The sequence below is a fragment of the Dunckerocampus dactyliophorus genome, chromosome 13 (assembly GCF_027744805.1).
Source record: "Dunckerocampus dactyliophorus isolate RoL2022-P2 chromosome 13, RoL_Ddac_1.1, whole genome shotgun sequence".
Classification (NCBI taxonomy): domain Eukaryota; kingdom Metazoa; phylum Chordata; class Actinopteri; order Syngnathiformes; family Syngnathidae; genus Dunckerocampus; species Dunckerocampus dactyliophorus.
This window is the reverse complement of record NC_072831.1, coordinates 23,044,045-23,071,339: the sequence shown is the minus strand read 5'-3', so window position 1 is coordinate 23,071,339 and position 27,295 is coordinate 23,044,045. Positions and strand designations below refer to the sequence as shown.

The 27,295-nt window shown below is 41.1% G+C and overlaps 2 protein-coding genes across 3 annotated transcripts in view; both read left to right on the top strand.

Moving 5' to 3' along the window:
- The window catches only part of snx14 (sorting nexin 14), a 58,230-nt gene extending 50,191 nt beyond the window's left edge, over positions 1 to 8,039 (top strand). Inside the window, exon 32 of one of the 2 annotated variants that reach the window (XM_054795789.1) lies at positions 6,115 to 8,039. The gene's annotated coding sequence lies outside the window, so the exon portion shown is untranslated. The remainder of the gene's footprint in view (positions 1 to 6,114) is intronic. The other variant, XM_054795791.1, reaches the window with a different exon arrangement.
- Positions 8,040 to 16,527: 8,488 nt separating this feature from the next.
- Positions 16,528 to 19,047, top strand: htr1b (5-hydroxytryptamine (serotonin) receptor 1B). Its single transcript, XM_054796512.1, has one exon. The coding sequence runs from the start codon at positions 16,787 to 16,789 to the stop codon at positions 17,936 to 17,938; it is 1,152 nt and encodes a 383-aa protein (XP_054652487.1). The 5' UTR covers positions 16,528 to 16,786; the 3' UTR covers positions 17,939 to 19,047.
- The last annotated feature ends 8,248 nt before the right edge of the window (positions 19,048 to 27,295 follow it).

The following is a 27,295-nucleotide window of genomic DNA, read 5'->3' as shown; positions in this document are numbered from 1 at the left end:
CGCGCGTGTGTGTGTGTGTGTGTGTGTGTGTGTGTGTGTGTGAGAGAGAGATAGAGAGACATTTACAAGCCTCATCGCCCACTAATGGCTACAGAATGATGCATGACCAAAAGGTGAAAAGGTCATCAAAACAGAATGTGCGTTTATGGTAAAATGAGCTGCATGACAAAGACCGGCTTCCTAATTAGCGCAGCTATTTAAACTGCAGTTGAAATAGCAGATACTGGAGAAGTGTTTTAATAGGGGACAAGGCCTTCTATAATCCAGTGTTTAATCTTTGAATTTGTAGTCAATATCGTAGACTTGATTAGTAATAAGCTATTTAGACGATAATATAAATAAATGTTATGTATTTTAATAAGGGACAGAGACTACAGTGATCCAGTTTTCAATCTTTAAAATTATATTCAGTATTGTAGCCTTGATTACTAATTAGGACAGGTATTTAGACTACGATTAAAATAGCAGATATTATGTCTTTTAATAGGGGACAGGCCCTTCAGTAATCCAGTGTTTAATCGTTAAAATTGTAGTCTACAACATAAACTTGATTGCTAAGTAGAGATGTCCGATAATATCGGTCTCCCGATGTGATCGGCGCGATATTGGCATAAAAATCTAATATCGGTATCAGGATTTTTCCATACAATGCTGTATATAGGCTTCCATATTTTCCGGCGTGCAAATGACCTCATCAAACCGCCTCTCAAGCGTGTAAACAACCGTGGGTGGCTAGTAGCAAACTAGCTCGCCCCTTCCATTCCATCCATCCATTTCTATGCCGCCTATCCTCACTAGTAGGAATGTTACAATTCCCGGAAGTAAGCGACGGTAAAATCTGACACTGTGTGTGCGCGCTGGGTTAGAAGAGTCCATGGAGACGTTCGTGAAAATGTTGCTTTTTCATGTGATATCCAGTGCATTTTACATGTTTGATATCGGTATCGTAAATTGAGAATTGGACAATATCGGCACATCAGACATCAGCAAAAAGCCAATGTCGGACGTCCCTACTAAAAAGTTGTTTAGACTACAGTATGATTAATATAGCAGCTATTATGTGTTTTAATATGGGACAGGCCCTACGGTAACCCAGTTCAGTTTTTAATTGTTAAAATTATATTCATTATTATAGACTTGATTACTAATTCATGCAAGTATTTAGTCTATAATTAAAATAGCATTTATGATGTGTTTTAATAGGGGACAGGCCCATTAGTAATCCAGTGTTTAATCTAGTAAAATGTAGTCAATATTGTAGACTTGATTCCTAAAAAGCTGTTTAGACTATAATTATTAAGGGTGGCAGGAGAGGTAGAGCAGGTTGTCCTGAAACCAGTGTTGGCGGCTCAAAACCAGTTTCCTTCATCCTAGTCACGGCTGTTGTATCCTTGGGCAATTCACCTCACCTGCCTTGCCTCCAGTGCCGCCCACACTGGTGTATAAACGGGAGTGAATGTTTGGTGGTGGTTAGAGAGGCTGTTGCCGCGAATTGGCAGCCACGCGTCCGTCAGTAAGTCCCAGGGCAGCTGTGGCCACAAATGCAGATTACCAGGACCAGTGTGTGACTGTGGACTGAATGACTAATGGGTTCTCAGTGTAACGCACTTCGGTTGTCTTGAAAGGCGCTATATAAATCATCCAATGAATGAATGAATTATAATAAAATAAAAAAAAAAAAATAGAAAATGCAATTATTTTTCATTTTAAAATAGCAGATTTATGTAGATCAGAAAATGTATTAATAAGGGACAGACCCTATAGTAATGCAATGTTCAATTGTTAGAGTTGTAGTCAATATCATAGACTCAATTCCTAGTAAGCTGTTTAGACTATAATTAAAATAGGTATTATGTCTTTTAATAGGGGACAGACTAGTCCTATGGACCAAAACGCATATTCCGATATATTTAGGTTGAATATCAACATACAATATATTTCACAATATTTTTTAAGCAAAGTGAGTTTAGACAAAATCAAGTTGTTGATTTTGCGTGTCAAGTTGTTTTATTCAAATAAATACTGAACATGAGGATGTTTTTTTTTTAGCTTCATGCAAGATACACATAAAAAAATATATATTCTAAAAATAGCCTCTAAAATAAAGTAGGCCATTTTCTTTTTGAAATAAATATAGAAAAAGTCAAATATAATCTTTTTTTATAACAAACCTTTACCTATGCTGTAATCCTCAGCTAATGACAAAAGAACAGAATATGAAGGAGTGCCCGGTTTAAGAGGAAATTTTAAAATGACAGCAACTCAAAAATACTCAAAAATTGAACAGTAGTATTTTTTTAGTTAAACCTTTTTAGAAGACACAAGCATGTCCTTATTTTGTGCCAGGAACACCAACCTGTCAAGTGCATCAGGCTTAGCTTAGCAACTGTCTGTCTAACTTCCTTGTACATTTGTTGTAGAGCTTGTCGTGCTAAATATTTGTGACTGCGAAGCTTGCTGGATATCGCGAGTCCATCATTTTCAGCTGGTTTTTAAATCCGTTTTTTCCATGCTGTTGCTTCGACTGGAGCTGCCGGGCTTGTGCTCCGCCTCTCTTCCCTCCTCCTGCATGCAGGGATGAGGGAGATACAGCGCAAATCCAGTCTATATCGATATCAACAATATGGTTGGTTTTGATATTGTGCTTAAAGTAAATATTGATATTTTAAAAATATCGATATATCTCTGAGCCCTAGGACAGACCCTACAGTCATGTCATTTTTAATGTCATCAATAACAATAAATACCGAGTAAGTTATGTTGGCTATAATTAAAATAGCAGATATGTGTTTTAATAGGGGACCGTCGCCCCAGCAATACAGTTAAATAAAAAAAAAAATCTACATCAATCCAAATAAAAGTTAAGACATAAAGTGACTTACTGTACATTCTCAGGTGCAGAAGAATTTTGGTTGAATTCTGAATTGTAAAACCTCGATGCATTCAACTTTCAAGGTTCCTCCGCATCTTGCCTGACCCCTGGCCTTTTTATATTGTTTATTACAGAAAAAGATGCCCTTTCATGCACTTGTTTATTCACCTTTTTGTGCTAAAAAGGTTGACATTTCACTTGCTAAATATTACATTCAAAGCCAGGAAAACCTGTGTCACGGGGCGGGCCGCACGGGGTGGTGGCAGTGGTGGGATGGAACACCCGAACCCAATGTGGCAACGAGGGCGGGGCGAAAGGCCCACTGGTCTGTAAGTCCAACAGAGGGTGTTCTATTACATCTATGAACACGGAATGTCTGGCAAATGAATACGAAAGACCAGGTGGAACAGTTACTTTACTACATAAATGTCTTAAAAAAAACACACTAAACACTGCTTGGCTCTAATTTGGAGGTGGGGGTGGGGGGGGTGGGGGGGTTCAGAAGCAAACAAGAAAAAAACCCAGCAAACGAATAGGAACGGCAAACCCAAACAATACACACTCCAAATTAGACCAGGCTAAAGGCTAAAGTGAATACGTGCTGTGCAAAGTTGCTGTCGGCCCTTCGCTAACGTGCATACACCAAAGGTCATAGGTCACAGTAAGAGCACACGCTAAGTGAAGTTTTGAGAGTTTAGTATTAAACTCCCTAAAAACGATCCATTTCTACGGAAGACGCACCGGTTTAATCACGCTAAAATAAGCACTCAGTGAGCAGCACAAGAGCAAAAAAAAAAAGAAAAAAAGTGGCTAGCAAAATTGGATCATCCCCGAGAGAGCATCAGACAGGCACAACGAGGTATAAGAAGGCACACGGTCATAACGAGGCAGCAGTGGCTCACTGAGAGACAAGACGCAAAACAGTTGGCATGCTACAAGCACGAAGATGGCAAAACGCAGAAAAAATACACAAAAACTTCCTTCATTGCATTCCCCACGGATCAAACAGGGCAGCGGAAGCGATCTGCACACCTCCACCGCCACGGCAAGCCACGGCACAGGTGAACAATAGACCTGCACGCTTTTAAAACAAGCTAATTAACGCTGCTAGTGATGTGTTCATGGGAGCACCGACTGTAAGACTTTTGCCCTTCCGGTTGAAGCAGTGAACTACACCGCCCCATTGCACCATCATTTTTATGCACATCGAAAACCTCTTTCACATCCTAGTAGTCCTGCATTTATCCCCCTGTGCCTTTTATACAGAACTCAGCCAAGTGAGATTTCACACAGCGACACAGCATGCCGCAATCAGATAAGTCGATGTTTGACGACAATTTATCGGAAGTGACAATTACTTTCAACCCGCCCAGACTGCTTCTGTAAATCTGAAAACGCCGGCCTGTCGTTTTCCGTCACGTGACCAGAAGTGAGTGCTGCACACACGGCAGCATGATAGCTGGATATTTCGACTAGCATGACTCAACCCCGGTCGACATTCTCCTGATATTTTGTCGTCTCATCCTCCATAATGACTCGCAGAAGTCATCCCACTTCTCGTAAGTCTAGATGAGCCTTGGAAAGCGGAAGACGACAGACTCAGCCCATGCATTCGTTCTTCTTCTTGTGCCACGTGGTTCCAAAAAAGCGACGACTCCGGAGCGTTCCCGTGTGGACAGGGCCTAAAGATGTGCGACGACTACAATTTTTTTCCACACAGCAGGGTATGAGGAGTGAGTATCTGGTGTCAGGAGCCGTCCCGCCTCTGTTATGGCTCTAGCCCCTGTCACACTGCCTGTAAGAGTCAGGCCTGTTTTCAGTGTGAACAGCACAGACACAGAACGGCGCGTTGAAGTTGACCCGGCAAATTTACGGCTGTGAGGTAGTATCAGAGCGATAACGGAGGTGGGACGATACCTGTGGGTAAGCGGATTACGAACGCTTTTTACAAACCTAAACCTCTGTGTACTTTTTCTGTATAAAAGGCACAGGCGGATTCAGAGCAAAGTGGCGCCCCCGTCAATTGGTGATTTAAATTGGATGGAGGCGATGGCGCCCTTAGCATCTACATACCTACGTGGCCTCATGCTGGCCTCCGGGTGGATACGTATCTATCCTCACAACTCTCATGCTGCAATTTTGCCAGATATCCGTGTGAAAAGTTTATTGATACTCACTCCAAAAGGTGGAAAATTGCCGGATCGACTTTGTCCTCCCATTTCCAAAGGGGACTAAAGTTTTTTTTTCTGAGGGATAGTCAGGAAATTCCATGTTTAATGATCCAAAATAACCACCTCATTCTTGGCAAATGGTGACATGAAAGAGCAAGAAGCGGTACATACTGTATGCTGCCGTCTGGTGCAGTGAGGCTTGTAAGCAATTAGTCATCTTCTCCAGCCTTCTGCAAACCATTCGTCAAATAAAAATGAAGCCCCAGCCTTTCTGGCGTTATTAACGCTAACAATCCTATTTAGTTGTATTTTCTACGAGTTCTCTTTCTGGAGCTAACCTGTCCTCTCCCCCTCTGTCCATGCGCAATTAGCACACGCTTGCACGTGTCAGTCGTCTGTACCAAGCGCACACGTATTTCACGGAACAGACACGTGCGAAATGTGACAGTGTTCCTGCGGGAGGCCGCCAATCAAGCCTCATCTTACATCGCTCAAATAATTGCATCCAATTCTGCGAGGTGTCGTCGCAACGTTTGCCATTGTCAGGTGATATCTTATTAATTGCTAAAGGGAAGGTCCATCTGCGACAAAATTCTGGGAATTTTTGCAGCTCATAATGCATAATGCATCCGATCCTGTGTTGATTGGCACAATGGTATTGGCGCAGCATTGTGGCTTTAATAAATCAATTCCTCGCTTTCCGTCTTTCCCTGTAAAGCGTGGCGGGCCTCCAAGCTTGTGGAAACAATCTGCAGTCGGTTTCCCATCTGACCATTTTGCTGCTAAAAGGACTGGAGTGTTTTCCACATATAAACGGGTCTAACCGCAGCAACGCCTCATTTCCTGTCACGTACTCCCGAAGGCGCTAAAGTTGGTGCTTGTAAGAGATGCTTGTCGACTTCTTCAGCTATGAAGGTGCTAATTTACATGCAAAATTGGGGCAGAAAGTGGCACAGTCCCCCACCTCCGGTGCGTGCTCCACCACCATCCCATCTGGAAAGTTAGACCCCACCTACCCCCTCTCCAAAATCCTCCGCTTCTAAATAGAAATCTCTCCTGACACAATTTTAGGCGGCCTTCGAGAGCCGATTGGCGGAGCACAAGCGCCATATGCCACCGGACCAGGCTGGGCCGCCCTGCACTACACTGGGGCAGCTTCTGGAACTCATCAAGTGGCCTATATTTGTCATCTGACTCTCTGCTTTAACCCTTTATGGAACGCAACACACTGAAACACACTGGAACCTCCAAAAAGTCAACACGTGTGCCTAAAAAGTCATGTACAACTTCTCCAAGTCTTGCACTTTGCTTTTTCTTTGGCTTTATTGTGTTTTTTTTGTTGTTGTTGTTTTTTTTTTAATTTGTCTTTCGTCTTGAGTTTTGTTCATGTGTTTTTGGAGGGTTGGGTACCTTTCACATTTGAACCGATACAGTACCTGGCAATCGGTACCGGGACTCAGGGGTACCCATTTTCGTTACTTTAACGTGTGTTACGTGGTCGTAAATGTTGTTGTTGTTGTTGAATGGCTTTGTGTGTGGAAGGAGATGACGCTGTTAGCGGTGGAACCGTGTTTGCAGAAGCCGTCTACAGCTCTTTTGTGTTGTCAATAAAGTTTTAATGTGTGTTTAAATGGCATCTGCTTTGGTTGTTGTGGTTGTGGTTGTCAGAGGCACAGAAAGAAAATGGCCATTGTGGTAGATTGTTCACGCTATACAATACAAAACTTTCTGCTACGTGGCGAATGATTTTTCATTGTTTACATGTCAATTACATCTAAATAGTTTTATATGGACATTCCAGTCTTACTGTACTAAATAAAGTACAGTGTTCCCTCGTTTATCATGGGGGGTATGTTCCCAAAATAAGTAGAAGTAGCCAACTTAATTTTTTACAGTGATTATACCCTTCACCATACACTTTATACACTTTTCTAAGACAGGCATTAACATTTGATCAAATTTCTCTCTTGTTTCAACACTCTCAAAAAAGTTCAACCCTTCGTTTGAATTTTAATGATCAACCTACAGGTTGGACACCAGAAATTACGAAGTTACTCACGTGTATTTCACTCCTGTGCCTTTTCGTCCTGGCACCGTTCCAATTTCTGTATCCTTGTTAAAACGTAGTTGCTGCTGACGAACCGAAGATTCATTTACAAGCCAGCAAGCTAGCAAGCTAGCGATGACACAGGAGACACGGCTAGGCGGGCGGCACGATGGAGATTGATTGACAATGGTCTACAGCCAATCAGGACGCAGAAAACAATGGGTGGTGGAGACAGACGAGAGAGGGAAGAGAGAGACACTCAACTTCCCACAATGCAATTCTTCTTAAAGGGCCAGGCTCGGCCTGTAACAGTGTTTATACGCTGTAATAAAAAAAAAGAAGTACTAAAAAAATTCTGCGAAACAACAAATCCGCAAAAAGTGAATCACGACATTGTGAGGGAACACTGTATTTCTGAAGATTTTGTGTGTGACTGTTCTTTGTCGCATATTTTTGATGCAATCTATCGACGTGCTATTGTTGTTGTATATTTGTTACTGACTAACGAAATACACACTCCACGGAGACTGGCGTTTAAGTACAGAGACATGATACCTTTTATTTTATGTGAATCGGTGCTCGGTAGTACTGACAAAATTTGGTTGGTGCCTATTAAAGTACCATTTTCGGTGCCCTTCCCTAGTTTTCTGTCAAACTGTGCCACTCTTTGTAAATGTGTTTTCTAAAATGTGAATTTATTTCACCCTTGGTAATGTGTTTTCTGAAAATGCTCATTTGTTTCGCTCTTTAACATGTTTTCTGAAATGCTACATTTCCCCCAAATTTTGTTAAAGGGAAAACTGCTCTTTTTGGGAATTTTGTCCATCGTCCACACTCCTTATGAACCTTATGATCCTTATGAACACATATGTCTTTCTCTTTTCTGTGCGTTCTAAAGATATAGAACGAAGAATGTACATAATTTGAAGCACCTATTAAGTCTATAAAGCCTTCTGAAAAAACACTCCAAAAAAGTGGCAACAACGCTCCATTTACATATAATGTGACATGAATATTAACCAAGCTACAGCGACATTGTTATTGTTATTATTAACATTGTTACGCCGAAGAACTATGTTACTGGCGCTTTGCCATACCACACTGGCTAGCTACTAGCCGGCTAGCGACCTAGCTTCATCACACACTCGCCGGTAGCGCCTCAGTGCCGTGCTCACTATGCCTCAGGCCACTACGGAAAGGTAAAACTTTACACTGGAGCTGCCACTACAGCTGCTGTGTTTTTGTTTTTGACTTTGGAAAAGTTCATGCTGGGTGTAGCATTCGCTGCTATGTTGCTTTGTGAAATCAATGCGCCCAGGAAGGACGTTCCGGTAATGCTTAAAAGGACCAAAATACGTCAAAATACTGTAAGTATTACATTTGATCAGGACTGTACCTGTTACTACATGGTTCCAGCATGTATATCAAACCATAAAACCTTGTTGGACTTTTTTGGAGGTGTTTTAATAGCAGTTTTTCTAGGTGTGTCCCATTAAATGCATTAATTACCCGTCTCTTTTTAGCTGTGTTTATATCTTTAGACCGCACAGAGAAGAGAAAGACGTGTGTGCATGTCTGACATAAGGATTGTGGATGATGGGCAAACATTTTTTTTTAAAAAGAGCAAATGTGTTTTCTGAAAAGTCAAGTTGTTTTCTGAAATGGCCAACGATTCCACCTTTTGTTGACGTGTTTTCTGAAATGTGAATTTCTTCCACCCTTTTTTAAAGCGTGTTCTGAAAATTGTCATTCGTTTGCACTTTGTTAACATGTTTTCTGAAATGTTCATAAAAATGAATTGGAATTGAATGAATTTGTTTCGATTTTTAAATGTAACATTTTTCCGCTTTTTGTGAATGTGTTTTCCAAAAATGTTAACTGGGTTCACCCTTTTTTAATGTGTTCTCATAAATGTTGATCGAGGGTTGGCCCTTTGTTAATGTCTTTTCTGAAGTGTATTTGTTTTGGCTGTTGTTAATTTGTTTTCTGAAATCTTAAAGTGCTTTAAAATGTTTGTTGCCGTGTTCTGCGCTTCCTAAAAGCCGCATGCGGGCCACTTGTTCAATGCAAAAGTCAATCATTTTAGTCAAGAATGTGTTTGCGTTAACAAAGGTTGTTTGGTCATCACGAACATGTAAAGTGTAAATCATTTTGGATCATATTTTAGGGTCCGTGGCAATTGTGTGTTTCAATCTGCAGCTACAACCACAACAAATATTCTATCACCAACCCGCTGACAGCGACATCATAAGAACACTTTTCCCTTTCCTTCAGATCTTCAAAATCAAAACATGGCTGACCTAGCAGCTCAGCGTGGCTGCCTCCCCCCATGTGACATCTCATTATCACTTGGGCACGATGAAGACGCTTCCTGCGGCTGAGGTTTTTGGGGGTAAGTGGAGAGGGAGGGGTGGACCGACCAGGGATATGCCCTCATTTTGGATTTGCCCTATTTGGTACAGAGTCACCACTCACGCAACTTCCTGGACCACGAGAACTAAAAGGTGACCGACGCAAATGCTGCTGCTGATGGACACGTTGCACATTTGCAGGTAGCATCTCACTTCCAAACCCCATCTGTGACTCACAGTGATGAACCTGCACACACTCCTTGCCTGACTCAGCGGTTCCTAATCAGCTCTCCGTCTTTTTTTCATCTCTTCTCATCATCATCACTTTTTTTTTCCAGCAGATGCACTGTGCAGCTGCATATAATGTGAATAATGAATCTCTAAAAACAGACTTGCTGATGAAGAAACATATGGTAACATATGCCAGGTGGTCGGGAAGGTCTCCACACCTGGATTTTGCACTGTTCAACTGCTAATGAAGGTCTAAGGCTGGGTGTGCATCCACAGGACAGTCCATTAGATACACCTGCACAACCCAAAACAACAGCAAAATTCCTTTGCTAGATATGTATCCATATAAAATACTATGTTTGTTATTATTGTGGTCATAATTTCTAGAGGTGTACAACGGTACTACATCATCGCGGTCAATGCATCAGGCTCTTGATTCTGATATGTGGCGCCGTCGGCGAGATATTAGATTGCGCCTCTTGGGGACTGATGGCCACGTGTGTGTAAAATTTGCAGGGGCACGGGCGGGACTTAGCAATTCATTATACCTCAGTCATCGACCATTTGTCTAATGTTTTCTAATGTGGGTTCGTACATTATAGCGATCTAATTTATCTTATTTATTATGTATTGTGTAAAACTAAGACATGAATAACATCAAATTAAAAGCACAAAATGAATGCCGACCCACCATCCACCAGTTCAAGTTCCAGCCAAATTTTTCCAGAGAGATTATTACATGGCTGTTTGACGTGTGTGGTAAAAGGCAGTGCGCTAGCATGAATTAACTTGAGACAAATGTGCACATTAGCACTCAATAAGTCATCAAAACGTACCTTTATGCATTCCCACATAGCACTTTCTGTGCGGCCCGGTACCAAATGACCCACGGCCCGGTACCGGGACGTGGCCCGGGGGTTGGGGACCACTGTTATACAGTGTGTATGCTTGCATGTCTTCCAAAGCATTTTGAGAAAACCCATAGGCTGCGCTACAAATGAGGGAAAATGGGACGTACTTAATATACATATTTACTGTATGTGTAATTATTTACCCAATTGATCAATCAGGGTTTGGATTAGACCCCCTACTTTGCCCTGAACCTTTATGCTTCACAATTCTCAAGCACGGTTTAGTTCGGAAGAACACCTTTGTCCCGAGTGTGTATTGTTCCTATACTTTTGTCCCTACTTCAAACTTTACATGTAAAAGTCTGGTCACCGTAAGCAAATATTCCCCCGAAAAATGAAGAAAACTATTCAAAGAAAGAACGCATGAGAGGTTTACAAGACTAAAAATAGTCCTTTCAGAGTCAGTGGGAGATGGGATAGATAGAATTCGTAGCCTGTGACTGTGCTTTGCCAAAATGTGCCCAGAGATGAGGTGAGATTGCACAGAGGGGTGCACAGTGTCAGAGAAAATGCTGCTGCCGCTGCTGAATTGGGCCACACACGCTGAAAACGGGAACATCATACACCTTCACATGTAAATGAACTCGAATATGTGTAGCTACGCCTTCATTAAAAAATGAATGATGATAGCTGATGCAAGCAAGCTACAGTATGTGTGATCGTGCATACCAAAATAAGGGTGTGAAAAACAGAGGAGTGTTTTCTGCGGAGGTGTTTAACAGTGGCTGTGCCCGTGCATCAGCTAGGGTGACACTTTCATGGTCGGTCGAGGGGTGTACGATCATGAACTCACACGGGGGTTCACTCGCCATCGCAGTGCGGCTCAAATCAGCTCAGTACCCGCAGTCATTACCTGCAACAGTCAGTCTTTTTATGCTTTCTTGTTACAAAGGGACCTGTTTCTTTTCCTCTTAAGACCTTTTTTCATTGACATGCAAATATCGCCCACTTCCCTCTTCCACATCCACATGAGCACCTCTTCCCCAGCAGTTCCATTATCATAGATTTGATTCTCAACTGTCAGCCACTGTCTGCTGTCATCTCTTTATAATGGCCGTTTTCCTTGTTTCTCTCGCTCTCGCTCTCGCTCACTCTTTTTTTTTTTTTTTACAGGGCAAGGAATCCTAGTTGGTAACTTCCACTTAAAAGTCGAATCACTGCCTGACTAGTCTCAATTATTTTCTGTCATGCCCTCCGGCAGACGGGAATGTTTCCATGCCTCCTGAATTTAAATACTATTGAGAACTAATATTGGTAATATTTATGCATCTATACCAACCACTGTATGAGTTGCTGGTGCCAGCATTCTGCATGCAATCACCTGATTATCAAAACAGATTAATAAAACGCGCTGAGATAACATCTGCAGAAATGCCATGCATAGAGGCAAGGCACGAAGACACTGATACCCTACTAATGAGAAACACTGCCATCAAGGAATGCAATTATTACCAAAATGAAAAAGTTGTTTGTAACTTTATACTATAAAAAAGGAAAAGTCCTGTATTGACCAGACTATAAGATGACCCTGAATGTAGGACGACCCCCCTTTTTTCCACGTTTTTGGAAAAATAATACCAAAATAAAAGACAAAACTGCATCATAATGGTTACGTATTAATAATATTTCTTAGCTGTTTGACTGTTGTTTGAGGACTCTGCTTCAATGACCACCAGTTTTCTATTCTATTCTATCAAACTTATCATCATAACTCCTCAGTTGTTTGCTAACTTTCTAACAACCAAGTTAATGACCAAGTTGGACACTTTTTAGAACCTGTTTGCATGTATAAATGTCAGGTTCTACAAATATAAGACACCCTGTCTTTCTGGGGTAAATACTGTCTTATATGCACACTAATCCCTTGTTTATCGTGGTTAATTTGATCCAGACCCGACAGTGATAAATGAATTTAGGCGCAGTGGGGTTCCTTATTTATGAATCTATGAATCTGAAATATTTGTAGTGCAAGGCTAGAAAACCTGTTTACGACCTTCTAAATACGGCCCTCCAGCCATGAAATAACACCCCTATAATCACTTTTACACTCCTATTACATAATAGCAGAAAATATTAGACATAAGTAAATAATATAAATATAGACCAACACGGCCGCACGGTGGCTAGTGGTTAGCATGTTGGCCAGCCTCTCACCCGAAGTCAGCTGGGATAGGCTCCAGCATACTTGCGACCCTAGTGAGGATAAGTGGCATAGAAGATGGAATGGGTAGACCAACATGCTAGCATTGGGAGAGTTCCTTTTAAAAAAAACGCTACTTCCTGCGGTAGCTATTGCCTCATCAATGTACCATTACTGACACCTAGTGACCAGTGTATATATTACATATCATCACAACATCTTTGAATGACTCTTCTGAATGACTTATATTTGTATTTTTAGTTAATTTTGCCATTTTTTATGCTTAAAAAGGCTTAATTTGAAAAAACGTAAAATGTGCTTAAATATGCATATTTTTTAAACTAATATACCATATTCAACCACAAACAGCATTATTAATTAATATATTTTTGAAAAACTGTGATAGAGTGACGCCCCAAAATTTGAAGCTTGAAGCGGGAACGGATTACTGTAAACTGGGGCGGGCCTCTGCAGGAGGGGCGCGGTGAGGTGTTGGATGGGTGGGCATCATGCTTGAACAGTGCTGGTGCCAGCAACTCATACAGTGGTTTGTACAAATAAACAAATCGTATTTGGTGCCAGTAGTATTTAAAATCAGGGGAGTGTGAAAAAAATTCTGTCCTCACGACAGAAAACAATGCAAACAAATGCAATCGGCTCACTACACACTACATTATACTGGTGTAGCATTGAATTTTCAAGTATTTTAATCTAATTCAAATATATAAGTTTAAATAGCTACCAGCATCCACTCACTGTACACTTGATTTATAACAGTACTGTATCTTTTTAAATGGTCGTCATGCACCCTTAATTATTTATTATGGTTTTCAGTAGCACTGCACTGCACCATACTAAACGCTATTCCTAATATTTTGTCCCTCACGTTTGGCTAACAAAGGTAACCAGAATATTAGACACACCTCTCTGAGGTTGAGCAAGTCTACCTAATGTTTTGTCGGCTAAGTGTGCACAAGTGTGTTCTGTCGTGGTGGGTGAATCACGTCCTCTAAGTTAGGGCCGTAGGGATGTTGTCCCTCACAAACAGTAACTATTTCCAGTGAAGTCTTGGCATGTCACCGACAGTTTCACAGCCTGGTGTCAATGAAGCGTCACCAGCATTGCGAACATCAGCTCCAGCAGTTTATTTGCCAAAAGTAGCAGAACTCAGCGCTAAATTCTCCATGTACCTGTCAAAAAGAAAGAAGAGCAAGGAGGGTGATGCAGGGCTGGTAAAGCTGATACTCAGGACGTTTTGGGGGTGATTGTAACCTAGTGTGTGGAGTCAAGGATGAGTATTAAGCGTAGCTCACAACCGGACGTACGATACGCACGTGCGTGAGACCTACGTCACTTCCTCCACTCCCGATTTTTTATAACAGAGCTTCTGTGGCACCACGTGCCGTGATTTTTTTTTTTTTATATAGAAAATGGATGGATGGATGGATGAACATAAATGGTGAATAACCATACCTAATATGTGTAATATATTGGGGGCACTTTTCCTTAATGACGCTTATTAAAAGACTTTGCCAGCATGTATATCGTCTTTATTCACCAACCGGGACCTCATGCAGCACATGCGCAGATGTGCCACAGGCGTACACATCATATCCGGTCACGTAAATAACAATATTCATTGCAACAGGAATCAAAGTATGATATAAATATATATATGCATATAAACATATATGTTACAATAGCACGCATGGAGGACGTATGAAACATCTGAACGTGAGTTGGCCGCACTAATTACATACAAGTATGTGGGGTCCGACGGAGTCCGCAAGTGTGATGTACGAAAAAATTGACATTTTGCCCAAACCTGACCGCAGAAAAACGTACAAAAGACACACGTTGGCCATACGGACGACTCACAAAGACGTACGAAGTGCGTAAATTTGTCTTGCAACCTGAAAAAAAAAGTAAACGCCGATAGAATTTGTTTGAAAATCAACACGTCACACGCGCACACTCCGTGCACTTCTTACGTTTTTTGCACGGAGACCGGCCGTAGGAGCTAGTACGACCGGTTGTGACCTAGGCTTTAAATGAAGGTGGTAGTTATGGGTGTCCTTGCAGTTAACAAATCCTAAAAAGTCTCTTAAGATAGGAAGATCAGCTGAAAACAGAATATTTGAACCCTTTTTCTGCATATAATATCAGTGGGGTTCTTGTTTCTATATAGCACATAATATATAATAAAACCAGAAAGAATGCCATCTAACAACCTATCCATCTACAGTATAATCCCTCCATCTTCACACTGCCTGTAAAAGCCAGCATTTTACAGATAGATAGGTGGGGACCTCTTTTACACAGAGCTGTTGCGTAATTGCTGCATCACAACCATAACAGAAGATCTGGCATTCTTCCATCCAACCAACCAAAACAAACTAACCAACCATCCATCCGTACCCACCTACTAAAGCTCATTTCACACTGTCTACAAAAGCCAGCATATAATAAAAAAAATATTATATGCACTTCTAATATAATAATTTTCTTGCTGTTCTGTATAAATGGCACTGATATGGAATAGGGGTGACTAAAATTACCTGGCAATTTTCCACTTTTTGAGATAGAAACAGGGTCAGGGATGTGCCTGTGTATAAGGGGATGTTGAACAAGGCGTGGTGGGGTGTGAGGTTCAACATCCAACATCCAGTGTTGCTGTGCTGTGTGAATACACACTCAGATGTGTAAAAATCCACCATTGCTGCATGCTGTGTAAAAGGCACGTCTACTGCTTTGAAGCGGCAATTTTTGCAGAACGGAGGCTTATGTTACCTACGGAGGCCGACGTTGCCTCCTCCCATTTCATAACAGTTGAATCTGTACAAAACAGTGACAAAACGGTGGATCTTCTTTTATGGCTCTGATGCAGCAATTTTGCTGCCTGTCTCCAAAATCCATCCAGACAAAATGAAAATCTTGGACTAAAGGTGGAAAAACACCGGATCTGTTACCACTCCGATGCAGCAGTTTTATGGGATCTCTGTGGAAAAGAGCCCGCCCACCCCTGCCCATTCATTTCATGACAGTGTTGTCTATTCAAAACAGTGACATGGACAAAAAGGTGGAAAAATGCCAGATCTTCTGTTGTGGCTCTGATGCAGCAGTTTTGCAGCATGTCTGTGGAAGAGAGGCTCATCTTCCTACAAAAGAAGGAAGAAAATTGCAACTTCATCCTAGTGACACCGCCACTGACCGTGACGTGGACAAAAGGTGAAAAAATGACAGCTCTTCTGTTACCACTGTGGTTTGCAGTTTTAAATATACAGTAGGATCTCTGTGGTACACAGACTTATGTTAGTACCTAGGACAGAATATGTCCCCCTATTTAGTGACAGTGCTGTTTAAACAAAGCTGTGACATGGACAAGGGGTGAAAAAATGCCAGATCTTCTGTTAGGGCTTGGATGCGGTAATTTTGTGGCATGTCTGTGTAACAGAGGCTTATGGCAGTGTACCATTGAAGGTGGACTTCATTCCCCCATTTTGTGGCAGCGCTGTGGGAGAATGCCAGAGCTTCTATTAGCGTTTGGATGTAACAATTTTGCAAAATTGAAGCTTATCTTTATACACACAAAATGTTTCTCCATTTAAAAGCACATTTAATGTCTTTAAATGCTCAATAACGATCTGTAATAATTTGTTGCTGATGGTCATCCCATGCTCCAAGTGACAAATGCTCCACGGGCACTATGACCCAGCAGATAGTCTACCCCTTCATGGAGACATCAGTTGATGTCACAGACAGTATAAAAAGCAGGTCTTTAACATTCTGCTCGTCAGTCACCCACTAGGAGGCGGGGTCCTTGGAGACGCACCTCTGGAGAACCTGTTGCCCTTCATGCGGATTATGTCCCCCACATGCTGGAAGAACAGGACATCATCATTGTGTCTTGTCAGGATGAAAAAGGGTGAACTTTTATTCATACGAGGACTGGATTACAAGTGAAAATAAAAGGACATTACAATGTGATGGCGTCTTTTGCGTAATTCCACCCCAACCGTGTCAGACGGTGGGCAGACAATGAGAAAAAAGTGACTGACAAGTGATGGAGGTCGCCGGTCAAGTGGAGCCCACCCAGCCGGTGAACGCCTCCAACCTCAGCCTGCCGGAGGATGCGTCCGAGGCGGGCTCAGGCGCGCACAGCCTCGCCTACCAGATCAGCTTGGCGTCTTTGCTGTCCGCCATCACTCTGGCCACCAGCCTCTCCAACGCCTTCGTCATCGCCACCATCTCTCAGTCTAAGAAGCTCCAGACGCCAGCCAACTTCCTCATCGCCTCCCTGGCTGTCACCGACCTGCTGGTGTCCATTCTGGTCATGCCCGTGTGCGTCCTCTATACGGTCATCCACGAGTGGACGCTGGGTCAGGTGGTTTGCGACATCTGGCTCTCGTCGGATATCACCTGCTGCACGGCGTCCATCCTTCACTTGTGCGTCATCGCCTTGGACCGCTACTGGGCCATCACGGACGCTGTGGAGTACTCCAAGAAGCGCACGCCCGGACGCGCGGCTGGCATGGTGGCCACCGCCTGGGTGATCGCTATCTCCATCTCGCTTCCTCCCCTCTTCTGGAGGCAGGTGAAAGCGGATGAGTTGACAAGCTGCAGCGTCAACACGGACCACATCTTTTACACTATCTACTCCACCTTCGGCGCCTTTTACATCCCCACTTTGCTGCTCATCGTCCTCTACGGGCGCATCTACGTGGAGGCACGCAAGCGCATCCTTAAGCAGTCCCCTAAGCGGAAGAAGAAAAAGACGCCTGGCAAGAGGCTCACCTCGGCGTACTTGGCAACAGGCTCCCCTGGCTCCAACGCCTCCACCAGCCCCTTACAAGGGGGGAGGCTGCAGGATGCTCCGTCCAGCGACACTAACTCGTCCACCAGCGAGAACCAGGTGAAGGTCACACTGTCTGACGCTGCTCTGGAGAAAAAGCGCATCTCTGCAGCCAGGGAGAGGAAGGCCACCAAGACTTTGGGTATCATCCTGGGGGCTTACATCATCTGCTGGCTGCCCTTCTTCATCTACACGCTGGTGGTGGCCACATGTGACAGCTGTGTCATCCCCGAGCTCTTTGACTTCTTCACCTGGCTGGGCTACCTGAACTCCCTCATCAACCCCATCATTTACACCATGTCCAACGAGGACTTCAAGAAGGCTTTCCACAAACTGGTGCGCTTCAGGTGCTGCAGGGGGTGATTCTTGCAGTTGTTTTCATTTATTAAAAATGTGAATAAGATGATGCCATAAATAACATTTGAAAGCCATGAGTGTGGAAAACCTAAGGGCAAAAGTCCAGTATTTGATTCAATCTCCTATATTAGATATGACTGTGCTAAAAAAAAAAAAAAGAAGAATCAAGATAAACCATTGCAACAATACTTGCATAATCTAATGACATCCAGTGCAAGAGGTAATATAAGAATGTTTTTGCTGTGATATCATGGTATTCATTTAAAAGGGTTAAAGGCTTTTTCTGTTATTTTGATGCCTCATGTCGCTACCACAGCAAGACGTGTATTTTTGAAATGAATACAAAAAAATTACTATATTACAAAAGTGCAGAATTCTTATTTTTTAAATGTATTATGTATTTTTTTATTATTTGTTTTATTTATTTAATATTTTTTTCATGCAGCTGTTGTATTGAATCTCATTAGATTATTTTATTATTATTTTATTTATTATTTATTCAATTTTCTAGTAATTTATTATTTTATTATGTATTATTTTGTAGTCTTTAATACAGCTCTTGTATTGCATCTCATCAGATGATTTATTTTGATCGGACTATGTAACATTTTATTACCATTTAACATCATTTTATTTATTTATTTTTTAAAATAGCTCTTGCATTGGATCCATTTAGATTATCATTGAAAATGCAGCATTAGATTTTGTATGTTTTATAGTAATACAACTAAATGAACTAAAAATGGCGTTGAATGATGGAAATTTCGTTTTTATCCCATTTATTCATTAATTTCCCCCTGATGAAGCTGTTGTATCGGATCCCATTAGAATGTGCAAGTAGCCTGTCGGTCATCATAAACCTTTGCACAATTGTGACTCATGCAGATGTACGTGTGTTCGTATAGTTTGGAGAATTGATCACCTTTGATGTCATGGTTCAGCTTCTTATGGTTTAATATGTCACACGGCTGGAAAAAAAAAGTGTTCAATGAAAGATTCATGCTGTGTGTGCTGCTATCGACTGTGCGTGTGTGCGTTGACTGCTGTTTGACCCTCACACGCGAACATTCATCTCGTTCCTCTCAGAGATGCTGTGCAATAAAGACTTTCAAGTATTTGTTTGGCCTATTCTGTGAGGTTTGGATGCATGTGTTTTTAAAATTGATACTGGTGTAATCCCATGCGGCAACCTAAACAACATCAATTCAGACTGATGTATGCTGTGGATTGGACCGTGTTATTGTCCTATACATCATAAAAACAACAAATGGTGCTCGAGCCTGTGTCACCTTGTTAGAAAGAGCTGTTGATGGCGTCGACACACACACAGACTCACAAACACACACAGTCTAGCACTCATGAATTTTCATAAGGCTCATCGTGTATTAACAATGCATCTGAACAATGAGCTGACAGATGTTCCTAATATCATTTTGGGGGATTTCCTTAAAGCCCACACTCATGCACTACATGCATTCTAGAGCGATCATGTGCAATATTCACACTATTGCAGATGTGTATTATACAACTTTGTTGCACTTTAAAGGTCCTTAAAGGTCACAGCGTTCTGCAGCGGTACCGCAAAACGTCACGTCAAGCCGATTTGCTGCATCTGTCCTGTGTTTGTTCTTCTTCGGTTTCATTGTTCAATGACGCTTAGCAAGAGAAAACATCTATGTGAATCACAGCCTGGTATCCTGAAGCAATTACCAGGAGTGTGTCTGAAAACAGAAAGCAATTAGCGCGTCGTGTTTTGTGATTAACTTCCACAAGTCTTCAACAAGCTTTACTTAAATGCTAATCATGCATATACATAATCAAGCCTCCATCTACTCATGTTTTGTTGGAGTTTGTCAGTGTAGTGGACAAAGTTGAACGCCCATTTTTCAGTGACGAAATACTGGAAATGGAGTCACACTTCATGAACTCTTAAAGTAACATTCCTAGCTGCCATACAAGTGTAAAAAGAAGTTAACCGTGGAAACAAGTTGTACGTCACGCATCTCATTTGCGAACATTCTTAATTGTCAAGTGTAAAAAGAAGTTAACCACTATTAACAGTAAAACCAAAACGTTATCTTTTCCCGTTGTTCTTCTCCGGAGAAGAACAGTCATTTTGGATTAAGCGGTGTCGAAAAAGCAGAAGGAAAATATGCAAATTACGCACAGCTCTCTGGACTAAAGTCTTTTGAGATTTGCTCGTGTGACGGCAGTTGGATCTTCAAAGTTCGATGAAACTTTATGTAACAAAATTTAAAATTTCGGAATTATACGACCCTTTGACTGTACTTAAAAAAAACATACCGGTAACTGCAAAATCCATATTATTCCCTAACCATAGTGAATGTGATAATAATAATTAAAATGGAACTCAAAGAACATTTTTGTTGGACATATGAAGTTTTCACGGCAACATGTCGGCCATCTTTGTGGAAGATGTTGATTTACTTTGCACAGTTTCCTGCTAAATTCTCACAAGAATAATTCGGATATATTTGTTAGAAAAGCAGAGTGACTGCAACACAGCAGAGACAGGTTTCCCAAACTTGAGATCGGGACCCATTTTGGTTTTCAAGACAGTTTTTATGGGTCAATTTTCTTTCAGAATTCTGAACCAATTCCATCATGCATAATATAGTGTGAAGCCCTAACCCTTCTACTGTTTTTTTGTGTTTATATGTAGTGTTTTCAAGGCAGCATATTGGCCATCTTTGTGGAATATCTTGCTTTTTTTTCCTACGAAAAAGCTGGTAAAGTTTGTTGTTTTTGTCAGAAAAGCTGAGTCATAGGGACACAGCAGAGTAAAGCCTCCCCAAGTTTAGGTTCAGAACCCATTTTTGGGTCTCAGGACACTTTTCATGGGGTCACAGAGAGATTTTTACTCTGAGCTTTCCATACATTATGGTCAGATGTTTGCTTTTTTCCGGAGAGGTTTTGCTGTAGTTTTTGATAAGCAAAACAAACTGCGTCATCAAAAATCTTCCATAAACTTAACCCTTGCCCAATTTTTTGGTGGTTAATTTTAAGTGTGTTCATAGCATTATGTTGGCCATCTTTGTGGAAGATGTTGCTTTTCTGATAGTTTCTTGCTAAATTCTCACAAAAACAAGTTGATAGCATGTCTCAGAAAAGCTCAGTCAAGAGGACCCAAAGTTGGGTTTGGAACCCATTTTTGGGTCTCAGGGTATTTTTCATGGGGTCACAGGGAGGATTTTGTTACAATTTTTCTCAAAATTTTGGTGTAATGTTTTTTTTGGCTGGGAGGTTTTGCTGTAATTTTGGACAAGCAAAACAAACTGCGTGATGAAAAAGCATACCAGCATACCGCCCCCCCCCCCCCCACCCCCCCCCCCCCACCAGAGCGAGGATAAGCGATATAGAAGATGGGTGGATTTTTTTTTTCTTTTTTTTTTTTTTTACAAAATTATCCCAAAAGCAAGACAATGACACGTCTTTCTTGGAAAAACTCAGTCATCGGGACCCAAAGTTGGGTTTGGGATGCATTTTTGTGTCTCAGGGCACTTTTCATGGCCCACTGTGAGGTATTCCATGAATTTTGGCTTTGCTGTAATTAATGACAAACAGAATTAATTGCTTCAAGAAAAATCTGCCGTAATCCTAACCCCTCTCTGTTTTTTTGTGCTTAAATGCTACGTTTTCACTGCAGTCTGCCGGACATCTTTGTGGAAATGTTGCTTTTGTGTAGTTTCTTGCTAAATTCTCACAAAAACAAGCTGATGACATGTCTTTCTCGGAAAAACTGAGTCCCCGGGACCCAGGTTGTCCAAATGTGGGTTTGGGACCCATTTTTGGGAGGTTTTCTGAAAGGTTTTGCTGCAATTTTTGACTATGTAATGAAAAATCTAACATAAATTTAACCATACTTTTTTCTTGGTTAAATGCAATGTTTTGACAGCAGCGTGCCAGCCATCTTTGTATAGTTTCTTACTACATTTTCAGCCATCGGGAGCCATTGTTGGGCCGCTTTTCATCGGGTCGGAGTGAGATTGTCTATAAATTTATGTCAAATGTTTATTACCAAGAGGTTTTGCTGTAATTAATGTACAACAAACTGCATCCAGAATAATCTGTCTTAACCCTAACCCTTCTTCAGTTTTTGTGTGGTTTACTTTCGGATCATTTTATGAGAAAATGTTATCAATGTTAATATTGTGCAGTGCTGCAGTTGAGTGTTGGCGTGAGTGCTTGAAAAGAAAAGCTCCGGCATGATGAACCCCATCCATATTCATGCAATGCGATGATTCCTCTTTTGGCGTATAGTGCAGCGTCATCTGCGGGCCTTGCAAACAGGCTGGTGTTGACACAGGATAATTGCATCTGCACAGCAAATACATGAATTACAGTACTCCCATCAGCAGCAGCGCAAGTCTTTTTCCCACCATTAGCCACGATGTGCTGCCTCGATGCTTTGCATGGAGTGAAGGGCGTCACTGCTGAGGCACAACACGCGGATAATGGAGCCATAAAATATTCCTCTGCTCAATGGAGTTTTGGTTAGCAGCTTTATCCTTTCACCCGTTGTGGCTGCCGGGAAGCTTTGGTGGCATTCATCACCAGGAACTGGAAACACTCAGGCCCATCTGCTGTGAATAAATTACCTCAACCAAGGTGGGGAATAGTTGACCTTGATGGGCGGGTGAAGGAGTCAGTGAAAGCAGCCTGGAAAGAAACATTTCCAACTTGTCTTGTTTGCACATTTAGACTGGGCATCATGTAATTGCATTAGTTTTCAATGTGAACATTTGACTCTTGCGCGGATTGAGCTGCTCATTCCACTCTTGCTGGGGAAGTGAATCATAAATAAAGAATAATTGGGATCGATATCTGTTGTCAGAAGCACAAATCTCCTTTTCTTCCAATCATTGTGTGCCCCTAGCAGCATATGCACCTCATTGCATTATTAATTTTGTGTGTTCTGTGCGGGCTTCACTGCACAGGTGGTCATTGAAGGCCCCCCCAGCCACTCCCGGCACCTCACATTAAGTCTCCTTGTCATTCCCCCCCCTCTGTGTCGCAAATGCGTCCCTGCGCCTCCCGGGGTCGCAAAACTGGACACGCTTTATGCGACTTGCCGTAGAGAATGACAGTAATAAAGCACAAAAAAATCATCTCACGCCGCAAGTGACCCACTTGACAGGCGGCTTGCTGCTTGTGTGTTTACACTTGTGGAGGTGCCCACTGCACTACAAAGAAGGTGCTCGCCGACCAGATCTATCATGGTTAACAGCCACTCAGCTCTGAAAGGTGCCGTGCCACAAAATTAGGTACTTGTATGTGTGTAGCGTCGTGGCGGAGGAGCCATCACTCACAATGGACGACTTGAGAATTGAAGGAGCAGACTCTATTTGACGAGCCAGTCGTCCCTCGCCACTTCCAGCTTCGAATTTCGTGGCTTCACATTATTTTGGATTTTCCAAAATATATGAATTAATAAATCGTGCTCTTTTTTGGTTGAATCCAGCCAATGATTCATTAAAAAAACTCATATTTAAGCAAATGTTACATATTTTTTTCCTAAGTTAAGCATTCTCAAGCATAAAATTCAAGTGGTATTCTACACAGGTCACTAGGTGTCAGTAATGTTACTGTTATGTTCAGTGAGACACACAAGCACCAGACTTGATCGCCAGAACAAAAGGCTTTTATTGCAGGTTTGAATTATCTCACAACAGGCACAATAATCCTTAACCAAAATTCCTAATAAAATTATAAAATCATAAAATCAACCGTAATGCACGGCAAGCTGAAACTCAACTTGAACCCCGACGTCACTTCCTGTCCGCCACTCATTCTTCTCCCCGAGGGATTATATTTATAGCAACACACATGCACATGTATTATTTATCTTAAATGCCTTATTTACTGTTAGTGTGTCTACGCTATTGGGTAATACGAGTGTCAAACTGACTACTGGGGTGTTACTTTGTGTCTAGAGGTTTACTAATGCTGTTAAAAAAACACATTCAGAAGGTCGTAAACTGCCCTGCGATTGGCTGGCGACCAGTCCAGGGTGTACCCCGCCTGTCGCCCGAAGTCAGCTGGGATAGGCTCCAGCATGCCCCCGCGACCCTAATGAGGATGAAGCGGTATGGAAAATGGATGGATGGATGGAAAGTCGTAAACAGGTTGACTATGCTCTGACTACAAAAATTACCATTTATAAATACGGAATTCTACTTCGCAGAAATTCACCTATCGCGATTGAGTCGTCAAATTAACTGCGATAAACGAGGTCTCACTGTTCTACTGATGAAAACACTACTGTGTACTGTAGTCTACAAAGCAACATGTTAGAGGAACATACTGTATTACTTTTCATGTGTTTTATTGAGAGAACATTGGAAAAAAACCCACAGAAATATATATTTTTATTTGACCAATTCTGTAGCTTACTTTTTATTTGGAAGATTTTTTTTCTTTTCAATGGATATAAAACCACCAAACAGAAAAAACTAAAGTAAAGTAAAGTAAACTAAGCTAACATAAACTAAAATAAAACAAAATAAAATTTTGTTTAGCCTGAAATAACAGACAGAAAAACCACAAATGTCAATAATGCCAGTAAACAGTTTTTATATTATAATATATACTTATAGATATACTAATAATTCATTCATTCATTTAATTCATATTCAGTTGAATTTTATTTCATTTTAGCAGTTCTTGTTTTTTTTTGTTTTATTATAAATTTAACAAATTTTTTTCTCTTTTAAATGTACAGTTGGAAGTCTGGGCTTCCCTACTAAGACTGCTGTCCACGACCCGGACCTGGATAAGTGGAGGAAAATGGAATGGAATGTACAGTATTACGTTAGTAATTAAATTAACTTTAGTTTCATCGAGTCACCACAAATATTTAAAGTTTTTTACGATACTTTGACGCTAGCCTCCGAGGTTTTTGCTCCACTTTCAAAATTCTACATTGGGAACCTCAACACAGATCATCAAAATAGTCGACGTTTCAGAACCCGAAAGACTTTCTTTGCGGTTGCTTTCTTCAACCCACTGAAATGAAATCACTTGTTCAAGATGACACACGTTAACCTTCAAGTATTGCTATTTCAAAATGGAATCCACACATTCCAAGTGATATGACTGTCTTTTCATGGAGTTACGGCTTCTTCGTATCAACGAGTACAACTTCTGAAAAACGATCAGTAACTGTACCGTAAAAAAGGGTATGCTTCCTAATGTACATGTTTGTGGGTAAGTGACATATTATGTGGCCTATTATTGATGCTTTGTGTGGCTACTGTGGGCTTGGGGGGGTGATGTGCGGGTGTGGCGGTAGCTAGGAGCCTGTGTATGCTGTTTGTGGTTGTGTTGTTGTAATGTATTGTACATTTTATGTGTTATGTCGGACCCCCCTTGAAAAGGTGGTGATTCATCTCAAGGGGCTATCCATCAATAAATCTGTTTCCTTATACATCAGGGTTGCCTGGCAAGGGAAGATACCCACTGTGATGTCGACGCTAATCTCTGGCCAACTCGAGTAATGAGTAGCAATGTTACATTATCGTTTTTGTTTATAGTTGTTCACTTTTTGATCAAAATGTGGTTTTTGCAGTCATGTAAGGGACTGCAAAAAAGAAGTTAGCAGTGAAGCTACTGGTATCTTGTGTGTGGGTGATCTAAAGTAGCGCTCCTACAGTATTTCATGATATGTGAGTCATTTGAACCAAAGGTTTCAAAAGCACAAGTTGTCTTCAGTGATATGACACACGATGCTGGGTTTTGAGCAAATGGTTGGCCTGTGTTGCAAGTGCTGACCTTTATGAGGTTTGTATCGAGAACAGGGGTGTCCAGAGTGCGGGCATTCACGGCGCACTGCTGTTTTTTATAGGCCCATTCTAAAAATAGAATTTAACAAGAAAACTTAAAAAAAAAAATAAAACAGCAGCAAAAACAGAGAAAGCAGCACTAATTTTACAAGAATAAAGTCCAAATATCAAGTGAAAACAGTAACCTAACAAGAACAAGTCGTAATTTGACGAGAATAATGTTGTAATATTATGAGCATTTATTTAATAGCATTAAATTCAAATTACAATTTTTTTTTTTATTCGTAATATTATGAAAATCAAACAAAACCAGCAATTAAGTTGTAATTTTAGGAAAACTCGGATGTGGAAAAAGTTATAATGTTATGAGAATAATGTCAAAATATTATGGGAATAAAGTCAAGATGAAAATTTACAAGAAGAAAGTTGAAATGGTTGAAAAACTTTAAAAAAACAACAACACCAGAAATGAAAAACAAAGTCAAAATATTATGAGGAAAAATAGTAGAATAGAGTTGAAATACTATAGAACAAAAATGCTTTTTTAAAGACGTAATATTTTGAGAAACAAACAAAACAAAAAAAAGTTGTCGTTTTTGAAAAATTAGGTTGGGGAAAAAGTTCTAATATTATAGGAATAAAGTCTAAATATTATGGGAATAAAGTCAGAATATTAGAAAAAGAAAAGGTACAAAGATGATTTAAGATATTTAAGTTGAAATATTCCGGGGAAAATGAGCTCACACCATCAAAAGTTCATATTAATAATAGGCTTTTAATAGGCTGAGATGCAGTTTTTTCTTGAAATCTACGCTATATAACATCCTAGCATTGCATCCTTTGTTTTCCAGTTTGTAAAGTTTGGGCATCCCTGTTCTAGAGCAAAACCTTCTGAGGTTAGCATCCAAGTGATCGCACAAAAGCATATTTAGTATATTTAGGATTTTACGTTTTTGCTTTTATTGCCTTTGCCTTGTAGTTATACATTTTGTTTCCAAAAATGAGTCATATTTCATCATTTGTAGTTGCTCGGAACATGAATATGGCAAAGCAGGAAAAAAAAAAGCAGTCCTGATTTTGCATTCAGGGCAACTGAGACAGCGCCCCCCTCAGGTCTAGCAGACGGCGTTTGGATGACAAAGTTCAGATTGAATAGATGTTGGTCGAGATATTTCCTCATCATCTTCTATTATCGCGCTGGTGTGAGTCAAAATAAACCTCCTGTTATTTAAAGAAAGTCCAAATATAGTTGACTTTAGTCTTTGAGGGAGGAGAAAGGACACACGAGAGAAAAACAGTAATGAGCTGTCTTGTTTTTGCTGCCACTAAACGTTAACTGGGGGTCAAAGTCGTGGCTCTATGCGACACGGAAGATGGCGCATCAAAGCTTTGGCTTTGCCCTTCGTCACATTATGCCCAATATACTTGGATCGAAGCGCGAGGAGGCAAAGTAGTAGAGTATTGTTGCAAAGTTTGCTGTAACAGGAAGTGATTGTTGTCATGTTGCAACATGAACGCATACATTCTTGTATGTATTATTTCTGCACGGCGTCTTTGAAAA

Excerpts from the sequence above, each read along its gene's own strand:
- htr1b (XM_054796512.1), top strand. The coding sequence starts at position 16,787 with ATGGAGGTCGCCGGTCAAGTGGAGCCCACCCAGCCGGTGAACGCCTCC.